The sequence below is a fragment of the Balaenoptera physalus genome (assembly GCF_965194825.1).
Source record: "Balaenoptera physalus genome assembly, chromosome: 8".
NCBI classification, from domain to species: Eukaryota; Metazoa; Chordata; class Mammalia; order Artiodactyla; family Balaenopteridae; genus Balaenoptera; species Balaenoptera physalus.
In genome coordinates, this window is record NC_138887.1 from 6,874,939 (window position 1) to 6,889,697 (window position 14,759).

The 14,759-nt window shown below is 44.9% G+C and overlaps 1 protein-coding gene across 5 annotated transcripts in view; it reads left to right on the top strand.

The window, feature by feature from the left end:
- The window catches only part of LOC309665343 (up-regulator of cell proliferation), a 102,764-nt gene that overhangs the window by 72,065 nt on the left and 15,940 nt on the right, over positions 1 to 14,759 (top strand). For 4 of the 5 annotated variants that reach the window (XM_082471543.1, XM_082471545.1, XM_082471546.1 and 1 more), the window contains one exon: positions 13,524 to 13,594. Coding sequence is in view for 1 of the 5 variants with exons in the window: in XM_082471542.1 (XP_082327668.1) it covers positions 13,524 to 13,594 (71 nt within the window). In the remaining 4 variants the exon portion in view is untranslated. Of the gene's footprint in view, positions 1 to 13,523; positions 13,595 to 13,688; positions 13,714 to 14,759 lie in introns of those variants that run through there. The other variant, XM_082471544.1, reaches the window with a different exon arrangement.

Consider the following 14,759-nt stretch of genomic DNA (forward strand, 5'->3'; position numbering starts at 1 on the left):
CTTTCTGGGTTTGGGGAGGAGCAGTCAGAAGTACCCAGTACTTTGAGCTTGTAATTAGAATAAACATTTCATCCTTCAGAAGGCCAGGCTGTCACCCAGAGGTTCAAGGTCCTACTGGGTTCCTGGCCCTCGTTTCAGGAAAGGTTGAAGCAGGGTGCACCGGAGGCAGTAGTGGGTGCCTGAGCCTGTGTGGGTCTGCCGTGAAGCCTTTAAAAAGTGATGGTGCATTGGGCATCCCAGCCCACTACATTAAGTCAGAGGCGGACTTAATGCTGGGCTGGTGTGCCCTTCTGTGAGCCAGTAGTCCCTAAACTGTGTCTCTGTGGAAGGTCATGTAAGTGCAGATTTGATATTTGCAGTCCTGACTGTTTTTGAGGGATCTCTTGAGTCTGCAGTTGGTACTTATTTCTGAGGGGTACCCATTGCAAAGCTGAGGTCACAGCGTTTTTAGTATACTTTATGTCATTTCATGGAAAGAACTATGTACTTATTATGGTATATACAAATCTGGGGACAGTCTACGTCTCCATATGTCTGCAGGCTTTGCTGGTAGACCAGAGTCTAGCCAGGGAGACCTGGTTTCCTAAGCTTCTTTGGCCTCTCCAAGTCAGCAGACATTCAGCCTACAAGACTAGGTGCTGCAGGAACAAGTCCAGAGATTCAGGGCAGGGACGGGAGGGGAGCCGTGATTTCTGCTGGGCTGTTCACGGAGGAGCCTCCAAATCTGGTGTTCTTTTCTAAGTGACAATTTCCGTAAGAGAGTTGGGAAGGAAAGAAGAAATTCTGACAGTTTTTGAGGAGCTTACCAATGTGCTAGGCCTTATGCAAAAGAAAAGGACAAGAATGAAGGCATCAAAGGAAAAGATATATTTGAGATGACTCACAGCCCAGTGTGTTTGGAATTAAGTAGAGACAAGGCCAGAGACGGAGGCAGGGCCAGACTACAGGACCTGGCCTCCTTTTGTGGGCTTGCTGCCCACTGTTCGCTGAAGGATATTTGTCATCAGGCTCTTGGGGAATCCATGTGACAGCAGTATGGAAGAGGCGGAGGGGACAGGAGAGATGGAGCTCATCAGCCTGCTACCGTCTACCCTCTTCTGCGGGCCTCCACTCCTTACAGCCCCCATCTCTTCTTTACTCTGCCTGCTTCTTCATTGTTGGGGTTTCCTTGGGTTCCGAAGTCCCTGTTTGCTAATTCCTACCTAGCACACGTTCTCTTCATGATTGCATCCATTTCTGCAGCTTTAAATGTCCAAATCAGAGGTTCTTAACCTGGGGTACACGATTAATGGGTGGGCTTCCAGGGTCCTGCATTCCCTGAAACTGTATGCGGCATTGGGGTCCGTGTGTAGTTTTCGGGGACCAAGGTCTATAGTCTTCATCATCTGCAACCTGTCTCGAAGGGGCCCCTAGCCATAGCAATTTTACAGTCTTCCATCCATACCCACCTAGAGGGATAGCAAACCTAGTTAACTGTGCAAAATATATATATATTTCAGATTGTTAATGGTAGATAATTTGAACAACAAAAAAAGTATAAAACAGAGAATAAAAATCAAGTGTAGTCTGACTTTCTGTAGACCACCACTTTAAACATTTTGGTGTCTTTTAAATTAGGCCATTATTTTTATCAGAGAGACATCCTTACAGATACAACTAGAGTCCACCCCGCTTCCCCCCAACCTCCCTGCCTATCTTAGTTAGGCAGGTATCCCGACAGACATTTTCTATCGCATTTACTTGTTATATTCTTTGTTTTTCCCCCAAATTTTAAAATTTATTATTTTACACATAACGTAAAATTTGCCACCTTAAACACTTATTTGCTCCTTTTTTACGTAAATGGACTCATACTGTTCTGCAGCTTGCTTTATTCACCCAGCAGTATGCTTTGAAATGCTTTTCATGTGAGAACAAAGAACAGATCTACCTAAAACTTGACATTTATATAATATTCTGGGTCATGGTTATGTTATTTAGTTAAGAATGTTTTCAGTTTTCTTTGTAAGATAATGCTGCACAATTGGTGTCTCCCTCTGGACGTGCACAAGTGGTTTTCTGAAGTAGATACAAAGAACTGTGGTCAGAGGGCCAGCCCATTTTTTTAGCTGATACTACCAAAGTATGCTTATAAATGATTGTACCACCTTCCCCTTCTACCACCACATTTTAAGGGCTCTCTCCACCTCCCAACATGTGATGACAAAAGACTTTAAAAGTTTTGCCTGTCTGGTGGAATTATTGAGTCAAGAAATAGGAAGCTAATGGCATCTTTATTCACCCCATGTTCAAAGATAGAAACTTCCTCCCTGACTCCTATATTCCTTCAGAAATAGTCAGTCCTAATTTCTTTGATCCGGTTGCTAACATCGAATTCTAACCATCCATATCCCGTAAGTAAACTCTTACCTTCAGGTTTTTGTTTCAGAAAATGTGGTCATCGTAGCACTTAAGTAGTCTCTGCACTGGGCCAGGAGTGATGTAATGAGACCTGTCCTGGAGTCAAAGTGTGGGAGGCAAGGAGCCCCACCAAGCACCTCACCTGCCCTCCTGGCCGCTCCCTCAGGATTCATCTCCCTTGGAACTGAAAGCATGCCCATTAACATCCACTGGACATTTAAAAGTACGCCGGACTTAACTTCAACCTTTTGTCTTCCCTGTCCAGGAAGATTCTCTCCCAACACCAACATTTTGTGGGGAAGGAAAGGATCCTGGGCTTCCCCTTCTGGGAAGGGCTCAGCTTTCCCACTGAAGCCTCGCCTGGTCCAAATGGGCCACAAGAGCTCCAAGCTCTTCACAATGGGTGGAGGATGGGTCCTCTAGCCAGGCCAGGGGTGGGGAGGAAAAGGCCCACAGATCACACTGTGGGGAGGAGACACTGAGCAAGTCAGGCAAGGTATGTAACTGCTCCTGGGTGAGGTCCAACAGGAGCCCTTAGCCTCTGCTCAGGAGCTGCTGTGGCTTCCAGAGAACACACATGGCTTTGCCAGCAGAATGCAGACTTTGCTTTTCCCCAGTAGATCTGGGATTGCCCAGTGAGCCAGCAAGCACCCCAGTGTGTCCACACTGGAGAAAACGAGAGAACTGGGAGGGGTGTTGTAGCTGAACCATCCCTGGCTCTGCAGGGCAGCTCACCGAAGCCCACTTACCTCCTTGTAGGTGGCAGATGTGCCAGTGCTTCATCAGATGGAGTGCCGTGTGGCGAACCTCTCCCCCAGCTCAAGGAGAGCCTCTTCTTATCCACAACCACGAGCCCCCGGCAGGGGCTCTCCAGTCCAGGGAATGTTCTTTTAAATTTAGATCCTGCCTTCTTCCAAAGAGTGTATTGTTAGGCCCTGTTCTAAGTGCTTTTGCTTATATTATGTTATTTAATCTTCACGACAACGCTATAGTAAGTCCTGTTATTATCCGTATTGTATGGATGAGGAAATTGAGGCCCACCTAAGCAGTTTAAGTTAAAACTTGATGCCAAATGACCCCATTATGGATAGTCGGTTTAAATTTGGTTACTGAGGCAGGACAAAAATGTTGGGCACAGTACTTTGTTCTGATCACAAAGCACATGCAGTGTCTCTCCGGCACGCTCGGGATGAAACTGAAGTAAGGTTGTATTCACTTGGTTTGTTGTATTCACTTGGTTTGTCTGTATTAGCAGAGTGGTTGTACTTTCAATTATGCTTTTATGAAATACGGCTGAATATGGAATAACTTGGACGCGGCTCTTTCTTTTAAAGAAGAATTCCCTCCGGGAGGCTGTACGTTCTGAGCGAGACCACCTGCACGTAGTTCAGACGTGGTGGTTCTGTCCTAGATTCTCCGCGTTGTAACTTTTTATAAAATTGTAAGTTGCCTTACTTTTAAAAACAAGTAATATATGCATATGGTAAAAATTTCAAAAGGTATAAAAGGAACATAAATGAAATCTCAGGCACCTTGCCCCCTGTTCCTGTCTGAGAAACTGGCATCCTCCTTAGAGAAGCGTGCCCCCGGGAGGCAGGGCACAGTGTGGCTTCGTGTCCTCCTCCTTGTTCTGTTTTAAACCCAGAATGCCTTTTGGAGATGTCTTTTTTTTTTTTTAATTAATTAATTATTTATTTATTTATATTTATTTTTGGCCGTATTGGGTCTTCGTTTCTGTGCGAGGACGTTCTCCAGTTGCGGCGAGCGGGGGCCACTCTTCATCGCGGTGCGCGGGCCTCTCACTATCGCGGCCTCTCTTGTTGCGGAGCACAGGCTCCAGACGCGCAGGCTCAGTAGTTGTGGCTCACGGGCCCAGTTGCTCCGCGGCATGTGGGATCTTCCCAGACCAGGGCTTGAACCCGTGTCCCGTCCCCTTCATTGGCAGGCAATTCTCAAGCACTGCGCCACCAGGGAAGCCCGGAGATGTCTTTTGTTACTTTGTTTCTGTTTAGATTCTTGGCTCCTTCTCATGGATTTGCAGATCCTTGTACATTGAGAAAACTAACTTTCATTGTTTGTGTTACAAATGCTTTTCCTTTGTTATTTACCTTTTGACTGTATGAAGCCTTCCCTGCTCTGAGATCTTTTTTTTAAGTCTTTCATATTTCTTTCAGTGCATTTTTGGTTTCATTTTCTAATTTAACTCTTAGATCCAGGTAGTTTTCATTTTGGTGGAAGGAGTAGTAGGGATTTACCTTTATTTTTTCCGTGTTGTTGTAATTCAATAATCACCAGATACTTAGAGCTGCCTGGATCAGGGACAAAATTCCCACCTGTATTTGGGCCCGTTTCTGGGCTCTTCTTTTACTGAACTCTGTCTATTCATGAACCAGTGCTACAGCCTTAACTTACTGTGGCTTGTACTATGTTTTACTGTCTCGCAGGTTTTGTCCGCCTTCATTACTGTTCTTTTTCAGAATTTTCCTGATTATTATTGCACAAATATTTCTGAATAGAATCAGCTCCTCTGTTTTCAAACCTAAATTCACTTATTGGTTAATTTAGGGAGAATTGGCTTTAAAATGATAGTGAGCCTTTCTTTCCCCAAAGGATATGGCTTTTCATTTGTCCAAGTCTTTTATATTCTTTAGTATTTAGAAATTCTTTTCATACAGATGTTGCACATTTATAAGTGTATTCTTAAATTTTTTCTTGTCGTTACTCTAAATGGGAGTCTTCCTTTCACGTCGCTAAAGTTGTTTGTATATAAGAAGGCAATTGGGTTTTTTAAAAAAATGTTTTGTATGTCCCCAGCTTACTGAATTCTCTCATTGCTCACAGCAGTTTTCCAGTTGATCTCTTAGTTTTTCCACATCATCGTTTCTTTCTGTTATCATGGGTAAATAGCAAGGTGCTTCTGCCTTTGTTGTGGGCAGGCTGTGTGTCTGTAGGAAGGGAGCCAGCAGTGGTCTTGTGGATACGTTGTGGAGTGCTGTCTTCCCTAAGCGGCCGCAGCCCTCTGCGGCCCCCGTGTTGCTCAGCATCTCCACGGAGACCGTCCACGGGCCTTGGGCCAGAACATGAGCACTAACTTGCTCATGGTCCCATCACGCTCATCCACAGCCTTCCCACTCGAGACAGTAGCAGCTGTACTGAACCTGAACATTTGGAGGTTTCCTGGACTCTGTCTTTCTCACACACTCTGTCCAGTCCTTCGCAGAGGCTTTCAGAGCCCAGCCCTGTGTTGTCGCCTCTGGTGCTGCCACCCAGGTCTGATCTTTGTCATCTCTAATCTGTTCTCACCATCAAACAGGCATGTCGACTTGCACTGAGCCCATCCTCCGGCATAAAAGCCAGAGCCTTTGCTATGGCCCAGAAAGTTTGGTCTTACCTGGCCTCTTCTACTGCCGTCCCCCTGCTCACTCCATACCAGCTGCACCGGCCTCCCACCGATCCCTGAGCCCCTTCGGGCCTGCGTGGCGCCTGGAACACACTCCCCAGGGAGCCGCGTGGCTTATGCCCTCATCTCCTACCAAGCCTGCCCTTGCACGTCCCCTTCTCCAGGAGGCCCACCCTGACCTAGTTGCAGCAGCCTGTGCCCCCATTCACCACATGGCCGGTACCCTGATCCTAGTCTACACTTTCTTTCTTTCTTCCAGAGCACTTAACACCTCCCAGTGTATCTTCTATTTAAAACTTTCAAAAATTGTTTCTTGTCAGTTTCCCCCACCTCACTGAACGTAAGCTAAGAGCAGAGACATTTATGTCCTTCGCCGATATATCCCAAACTCCTAGAAAAGTTCCTAGCAGGAAATAAATGTGTGGATAAATCCAAGAGAACACTGCCTTATGTAAACTTGCTTCACACGTGTAAATCTCTCTGGGTCCCTATAGCCACCTGATTAGGTGTGCAGGACAGGGATGGCCAGCTTTGTTTTAAAGATTAACATACCTGTATTTTGTAGAGTTCGTGTAATGAGTGTTCACAGTATCTCTCCAACCTAACCCTAGTATAAACTCCTGGAGGATTGGGGCAGCATTTTAGAGCTGTTTCCTCTTGTATGGTGAATCTACATGGCACGAACCTGGGACCAAGACCTGTTGCTCATTACACTGATTCTCTCCTTACAACGCTCTTAGGTTGGGGTGTAGCAATGATTATTGCCCCAGGGTCCTGCTGGAGGGGCGTCAGCAGTAGGCAGGGCAAGTTTGACTGACATATGGGGGGGTGTGTCCTTTCCCAGTGTGCTGCCTCTCCTGCCTTCAGGAAATTCTAGGTGCATAAAAGCAGGACGGCAGTGGGTCCCTCTGCCACACTCCCTGCACGTGCCAGCACATTTCAGGGACTAAACTGCCAGGCTTCACGGTGCTTGTCTATTACCTACGTTGTAATAACTGACGTCTGCTTTTCCTCATGTGCTGTTTGATGGAACCTTTCCATGTATGTTTTCTCAGCCAGTCCCCACTGCTGCACAATGAGTTTTAAACTTTTCAGAGTGTGTGGTCACCTTGCAGAGGTGGGATGGCCCCTAGTTTTGGCTTCGATACTGTGGAAGAATTGTGTTCCCTCCGAAACATATGTTGAAGTCCTAACCCCTAGTACTTGTGAATGTGATCTTTTTTGGAAATAGGTTCTTTGCAGATGTGATTACTTAAGTTGAGGTTGCACTGGGTTAGGGTGGGCCTGAATCTAGTGACTGGTGCCCTTACCAGAGGCAGAGAAGAGACACAGACATGGGACTTCCCCGGTGGTCCAGTGGTAAAGAATCTGCCTTCCAATGCAGGGGACGCGGGTTCAATCCCTGGTCAGGGAACTAAGATCCCACATCCCGCGGGGCAACTAAGCCCGCGCGCCACAACTACTGAGCCCATGTGCCTCAACTAGAGAGCCCGTGTGCCGCAAACTACAGAGCCCACACGCTCTGAAGCCCGTGCGCCACAACTAGAGAGAAGCTCACACGCCGCAACAAAGAGCCTGCACGCCACAACAAAAAGATCCCGCATGCTGCAACAAAGATCCCGCATGCTGCACCGAAGATCCCGCGTGCCACAACGAAGACCCAATACAGCCAAAAAAATAAATAAATAAAAATACTAAAAAAAAGAGTGATACGCGGACACATACAGGGGAGAACGCATGTCAAGAGAGGCAGAAACTAATACAGCTGTCAAGAGCCACACATACTTTGTCTTCATTTGGTAGGGATGCTGTAACAAAGTACCACAAACTGGGAGGCTTGAAGAAAACAGAAATGTTTTTTTCACAGTTCTGGATGCCAGGTGTCTGAAACTAAGGTGTCAGCAGAGTTGGTTCCTTTTGGAGGCTCTGAGGGAGTCTGTCCCAAGCCGGTATCAGCAGAGTTGGTTCCTTTTGGAGGCTCTGAGGGAGTCTGTCCCAAGCCTCTCTCCTGCCCTTTCGTGGCTGCCAGCAATCCTCAGTGGTCCTTGGACTGTAGATGCATCATTCCAATCTCCACTTCCATCGTCACATGTTCTTCTCCCTGTGAATCCAAATTTTCCTCTTAGAAGGATACCATTCATTGCATTAGGGGCTCGCCCTACCCCTGTATGACATGATCTTAATTTAACTAATTAGATCTGCAAAGACCTTATTTCCAAATAAGATCACATTCACAGTAGGGAGTTAGGACCTGAACATATGTTATGGGGAAACACAGTTCAACCCACCAAGAGGGTTTGAAAAAGTTTATTACTGATTTAGTGAGGCTTTCTGGGTAGAGCAACTGGCCTCAGGTTTTGTTTTGTTTTTTTGTTTTGTTTGGGGGGTTGTAATGGGGTGAGGGTCCCTAGCTAGCACCAAAGAAAGGAGCCCTCAGGCTCTCTTGTCTGCTGGCCCAGATGTGGGGCAGGTCAGGAAGTGGAAGATCTTGAAAGCTATTAGCATCAAACAGCAAAAATTGGGTCAAACTATTATCCAAAGTTATTAATAATATACTGTCAACTACGTTATGGTAAGCAACTGCTCCATATTTAGTCTCCTTTTGTTAGATTTTCTATGCCGTCTTGTTTTATTGGCACCACCCAATGAAGGAGCCAGGTTTGTTGCTAGGAATTAGCCCTGCTCGTAAGGTTTGGACAGTTTATTCTTGGCCTTGAGGGGCACTGTCCAAGGAGTGCCCAACTCTGCGGTGGTAGCAGGCATCTCCCTTTCAGAGGTGGGTCTCCTGAATCAGAATCTCCAGGTATAAATAGAAAAGCTCCTCAGGTAATTCTCTTGTGCAATGGAAAAAGAGAATGAAGGACACAGAAAGTGTGCCTTGCCCTGTCTCCTAGGACTGACAGCCAGTGAGGCGGGTGGCCTAGAGTTGTCAGGGTCTTGACTCTGCCTGCCAGACTTGAAGGGAGCCCTGTGCACAAAGCAGGATGTCTGCTTCCTAACTTCGTGAGAAAGAACTGTTAGACACACTTGGCCCTCAGGGTGGCATTCAGATCACTTCTTGCCCTGGAGAGAAGTCTGTGTGGGGAGGTGCCCCCAGAAGGGAAGTTGAGCCGTGATGCCACAGCACCAGGGCTCCAGGCCTGGGCAGCATGGAGACCAGGAGCCCATGCCCGGGCCGGACCTCTCTGCTGGCGGCCCCCAGGCAGGGCCTGAGCTGGGTTCCACTTTTGGCTCTATGCCCCGGGGTCTTGAAAGGACCAACATGGGCCTCAGGAGAAGACCAAAATCTAAATAGCCCTTAATGAGGAAGTAAAACGGGACACAGAGAATGTAGTCCTATAGATCCATTAATGCAATGAGCTACAGCAACATGAATAGGTCAGAAGTAGGAGGCGGGGGTGGGGGAGGATTGGTTAACATATTGAGTAATTGTTCAAAAGAGCAAAGGCATTTTTTGGGTACTTTTCTGTATATTTGTCTTATTTTTGGAATCAGAAAAAGACATTAGCAATTTTCAAAAACTGCTTTGTAGAAGGCCGCTTTGCTCACGTCTGGGGCCACTGGAAGCACTGCTTGTTTTCACTCCCTTGGTCTTGTCTGCCTGTGGAGGCAAGAGCAGGCTTGGCAAGACTTGGAGTTGGCAGATGGGCTGTTTTTTATGGTTTTTGTAATTACCAGCTGTAATTATAAGTTACCTAAAACCTATCTGAGCCTTACAAATAACGAGCCAAAAGGGAACCAGAAGATTCATGTTCGGGTTCTGGCCCTGTGCTTCCCAGCTTGGTGATGTTGGGCCGCTTAGGCTGCCATAACAAAGGACCACAGACTGGGTAACTTAACATTTGTTTCTTGCAGTTCTGGAGGTCAGGAGTCCCAGGTCACGGTGCAGGCAGATTCAGTTTCTCCTGAGGTGTCTCTCCCTGGCTTGTAGATGGCCACTGTGTCCTCACCTGGCCTTTTTCTGTGCACCTGCAGAGAGAGAGCAAGCTCTGGGGGTCTCCTCCTCTCATAGGACAGCAATCGCATCAGATCAGGGCCTTACCTTTGTGACCTCATTCAACCTTAATTACTCCCCTAAAGGCCATATATCCAAAAGGGTTTCAACATCGGAATTTGAGGGGACACAATTCAGGCCATACAGGTATTGAAACAGAGTTGTAAATTAAAAAGCATTGCACAAAGGTGAGATTCTATTGCTGTTCTCTCTTGCAAGACTTGGCTCTGCTTCCAGTTTACAACACAGAGACTCAATTAGGTGTGAACTTTGTTGGCAAGAATCAAGAACAGATTTATATGTATATTTTCAGAAATTAGCACAAAGTCAGGGTTGTCCCTGTGATAATTTCACTCTTGTTTTCTACTTTCTTGCATGGAAAATATAGGGTTGGAGTTAAGCTCCTCTCCTGGGAAATCCTGGCGAGTGTGTCCTGAGAGCCTGTGTGCAGTGGGAAGAGGCCAGGCAACGCCCTGGGTGTAACTACCTGTCCTCTGCCCTTGTCCTACCTGGGTCTCAGCACAGGGCTCCATGCCACCACCAGGCCGGGCCTCCTTCTTCCCCTCTGGGAAACTATTTTTAACCAGTCATGTTTTCTTTGTTTAAGGTTACCTTTTTTTCTTATTACTAAAGCAATATATGTTCTTTGCAGAAAAATGAAGAGAAGACAATGAAAAGTTCCATTTTTATCAGCATCAGGGTCAGATTAAGTCAGAGAATTGCCTAGTACTCTGCACTGATAAAGTGGCTAAAACAGCCGCGAACACAGTGACCACTGAGGTTACTGGAACTCCCTTCAGAGGGCTGAGGATGAGACCTTCAGGGAACATGCTGGAATAACAACCAAGCGTCCTGAAATCCTTCTTTCCTCTAGGAGGGTGGATTTGATTAACACAAAACAGTTCTTTTGCTGATGAATTAAATGGAACTGGATTGCTTGTCTCTGAGGGGGCCTGCCACAAACTAAAGTTTAAACCTGTACACTCTTGGAAGAATATTGGTTTGAAGGGGTGCCAGATTACCAAGTTTTTTTGGGGCACACACATATCTGGTTCTCGCCCTGACCCTGACTAACAGCATTACTTTAATAGCTCATTTAGTTTTATTAAATCAATACATGCCTCTTCTATTTAAAAAATTCAAATAAGACAAAATAAATGTATATCATACTACCCAGAAATAACTAACCACTATTAATTTTAAAACATTTTATTTGGAAATAATCTCTAGTTAGAGATAAATTACAAAATTAAAAAGGCCTCTTATACAGAGTCTCCTATTCTTAACATTTTAGCTCATTGACCATTCTCATTGACCATTCTTTCTCTCTTGCTGTCTCTCTCTATGCGTATGCATGTGTATACACACACACACATAAATACACACGTATATAATTTTTTTCTTAACCATTAGAGAGTAACTTGCATACATCACCACCCTTTATCCCTAAATCCTTCACTGTCTTATTTCCTAAGAATAGAGATATTCTCTCACATAACCACAGTACATCTATCAACATCAGTAAACGTGACATTGATAGCACCTATATTTCAATTTAGTCAGTAGACCCCAAAATGTCTCCTTCTAGTTCAGGATCTAGTCTAGGGTTAGGTACTGCATTTTTTCTTGTCTCTTTAGCACCCTTAATCTGGAACATTTCCTCAATCTTTTTTTTTTTCATTGGTGACATTCATACTTTGAGATAATATTGTTCTTCCCCTCTAGCATAACATTTCATTTTGGGCTTGTCCTTATGATGAGATCAGGGTTCTACATTCTCAGCCAGAATGCTGTATAGGTGATGATGTGTCCTTCCTCAGGGTACCACAGCTGGGGGCACACATAGCCATCTGTCCCCATGGTCACTGGCTTTGATTATCATTGCTAGGTTTTATTTTTCTCCTAGCACCTAATAAGCAACCTGTGAGGAAACATTTTGAGCCTGGGCAGGTATCTTGCTCCTTGTCAACATTTTCCTGCAAGAATTGGCGTTCACTGGTGTTGCTAGCTTGAACCATTCTTGATTAGGATGATTCTGAAAGTGATGCTGTGCTAGCTGCAGCATCCTTCACATGCTGTGATAAACAAGAGCCCTCATTCCCCCCCGTTTGTTTATCTATTTGTTATCTATACGGGCTCATTAATACCTGTTTTTCAATGGTGTTAAATTAATTACTGTATTTAATTATATTCATGCCCAAATTGACTCACACTTGGTAGTGGGAGCCCCTTCAAGCTGGCTCCTGTGTCCTGTGACATGCCCCAGCATTTTCTTTTTTTGAGCACTTCCTAATTTTCTGAAATAAGACGCTCAGGCTCATCTTGTTCTTTTGCTGCTCCAGCCCTGGAATCTGTCATTTCTCCAAGGAGACCTGGTATCTGTTAGTGTGGAGTGATATTAAAGGGTGCTTGGTATGCTCACTGGTACTATAGCATCTTTGCTTCGTGGCCCTTTCAGTGGACAGAGCTAGGAAATGTATGCACGTTTACACAAATGGGTACACATGTATACAACGAGCATGCATATAGAAATCACGAGTACACACCAGTACCTCCAGTTCCAGTGTACCTCTGTGAATTCTTTTTCTAACTTCCTCCATGCCTTATTTGTACACCCTTTCTTCAACAGTGGAACCCTGACTTCTGATGAAATCAACACATTTACTCATTCCTATGATATACCCAAAATAGTTTATTCTTAAATAGACTATACTTATCAAGCCTACTTAAATTAATTCAGGATCATCCCTCCCTGCCCACACTATTAACTTTTGATGAACATCCTTCTAGATCTCCCTGTATACACCTATAGATAAACAGACATAGTTTTATTAAATAGTAATCACACTGTACATACTCTTCTATAACCTGACTTTCCCCCCACTAATGAACATATCATTAACATCATTCCATAACATATCATACAACATCTTTTTGTCCACAAAATGAGATCCATAGAATATTTTTTAATGATTGCAGAATAAGACTGTACCATAATTCCTATTATTGTACTTTGATTTAAAAGGCATCCAGGGGACTTCCCTGGTGGCACAGTGGTTAAGAACCTGCCTGCCAATGCAGGGGACACGGGTTCAAGCCCTGGTCCGGGAAGATCTCTCATGCCACGGAGCAGCTAAGCCCGTGCGCCACAACTCCTGAGCCTGAGCTCTAGAGCCCGCGAGCCACAACTACTGAGCCCACGTGCCACAGCTATTGAAGCCCGCGCGCCTAGAGCCCATGCTCCTCAACAAGAGAAGCCACCGCAATGAGAAGCCCGTGCACCGCAACGAAGAGTAGCCCCCGCTCGCTGCAACTGGCGAAAGCCCGTGCACAGCAATGAAGACCCAACACGGCCAAAAAAAAAAAAATATAAAGTTGGCATATATATGAAGTTGGCATCAACATATTTGTAACTAAATTTTAATTATTTCCTTAGGGTAGAAGTGGAATTACTGGTCAAAGGATATGTATAGTTTTATGTTTTTCTGAATGGCTGTTTGCTCTGTCTCACAGTTTTTGAGAGTGCTGGTTTTTCTAGACCAGTGTGGGCACTTTTAAAAGCAGAGATGCCCAGGCCTGGCTTTGAGATGCTAGTTTCGAGGATCTGGAGTGTAACCAGGGTTTGTAGTTTCTAAAGGCTCCTCAGGAGATTTTGATGTGCAGCCAATTTGATAGGTGAAAGTGGTATTTCATTAATTTAATTATAATTTTCTTCTGAAATTGTTTCAGACACTCAGATTTGGGAGAAGTGGCCCCAGAAATAAAAGCATCTGACAGACGAACAGCTGTGGCCATTGCAGGTAAAGTTGGGCTTGTGTCCACTCGGAAGCAGATCTGTTTCTTCTGGCCCATTGGGATTCTGGATTCCAGCACCACCCTGGGCTGTGGGTAATGGACCTCAAAAATAAATAAGCATAAGGTTTTTATTTTCCCTTTTACAAGAAGACCCATTTAAGGGTCTGTTAAGCTTCCCTCATATATTCAAAATAGGATTCACTTTGAAAAAGGTATTTACCACACAGTTTTACTGGGAACACATCACTCCAATTTCAGCACGTTGCTGTTCCTGCCATTCTGAGCTGTGTTGAGGGCAACTGTCTAGTTTCTAAGCTGGGCACACCTGAGAGTGAACAGTGTGTTTTGTTGGGACAAGAGGTATGAAGTGGGACTGTCCCTAGGAGACTGGGGCTTGGAGTCTTCCTAATCATGGTCCTTATAAGCTGGTTTTTCTTTCTCTGGGGATTTGTGGGGGTGGGGCTGTAGCTGCCCCTGATGACTTCAGCTTTAAGGTGTGGTGGCCACACTCTAGACATCTTAATTTCTCTTAATAACTCATTTTGGATCTATCTTTCATCAATTTGGTGCTTCTCAAAATGAATGTGTTCTATTGGGTATTAATAGCATTATGCAAAAATAACCCCACAAAAATACTCAAATACGTTTGGGTTAATCCAATTTTTTTATTCATTCAAACAAATATTTATTGACTATTTACCATGTGCTGGCCTTGTTGTAGGGATTGTGAATATAGGAAACAATAGTGAATGCAATGGCCAAAAGTCCTAGTCTTCATGGAACTTAAATTCTAGAAGGTTGGCACTATGGGAGTTCATGGCCAGTTGGTCAAGGCTCATAGCAAAGCTGGGATCAAGCAGTAATTGCCCAAAGCCCTTCAGTGTCTCAAGATCTTGAGTTGTGCTACTCAATACACTAGCCACTAGGCACACACTTTAAAATTAAACAAAATTAAAAATTCACTTCCTCATTCACACTAGCCATATTTCAAGTACTCCGTAGCCATACAGCGAGTGGCTGCATGTTTAACAGTGCAGAAATAGAACATTTGCTCCATCACAAGACGTTCTATTAGAGGGCATTGCTATAGAAAACCAGGAAAGAAAATTTGAGAGTGGGCTGAGGAAAAGAAACGACCTTACTGGCCTACTGTGAGCTAGGTTGCCCTAT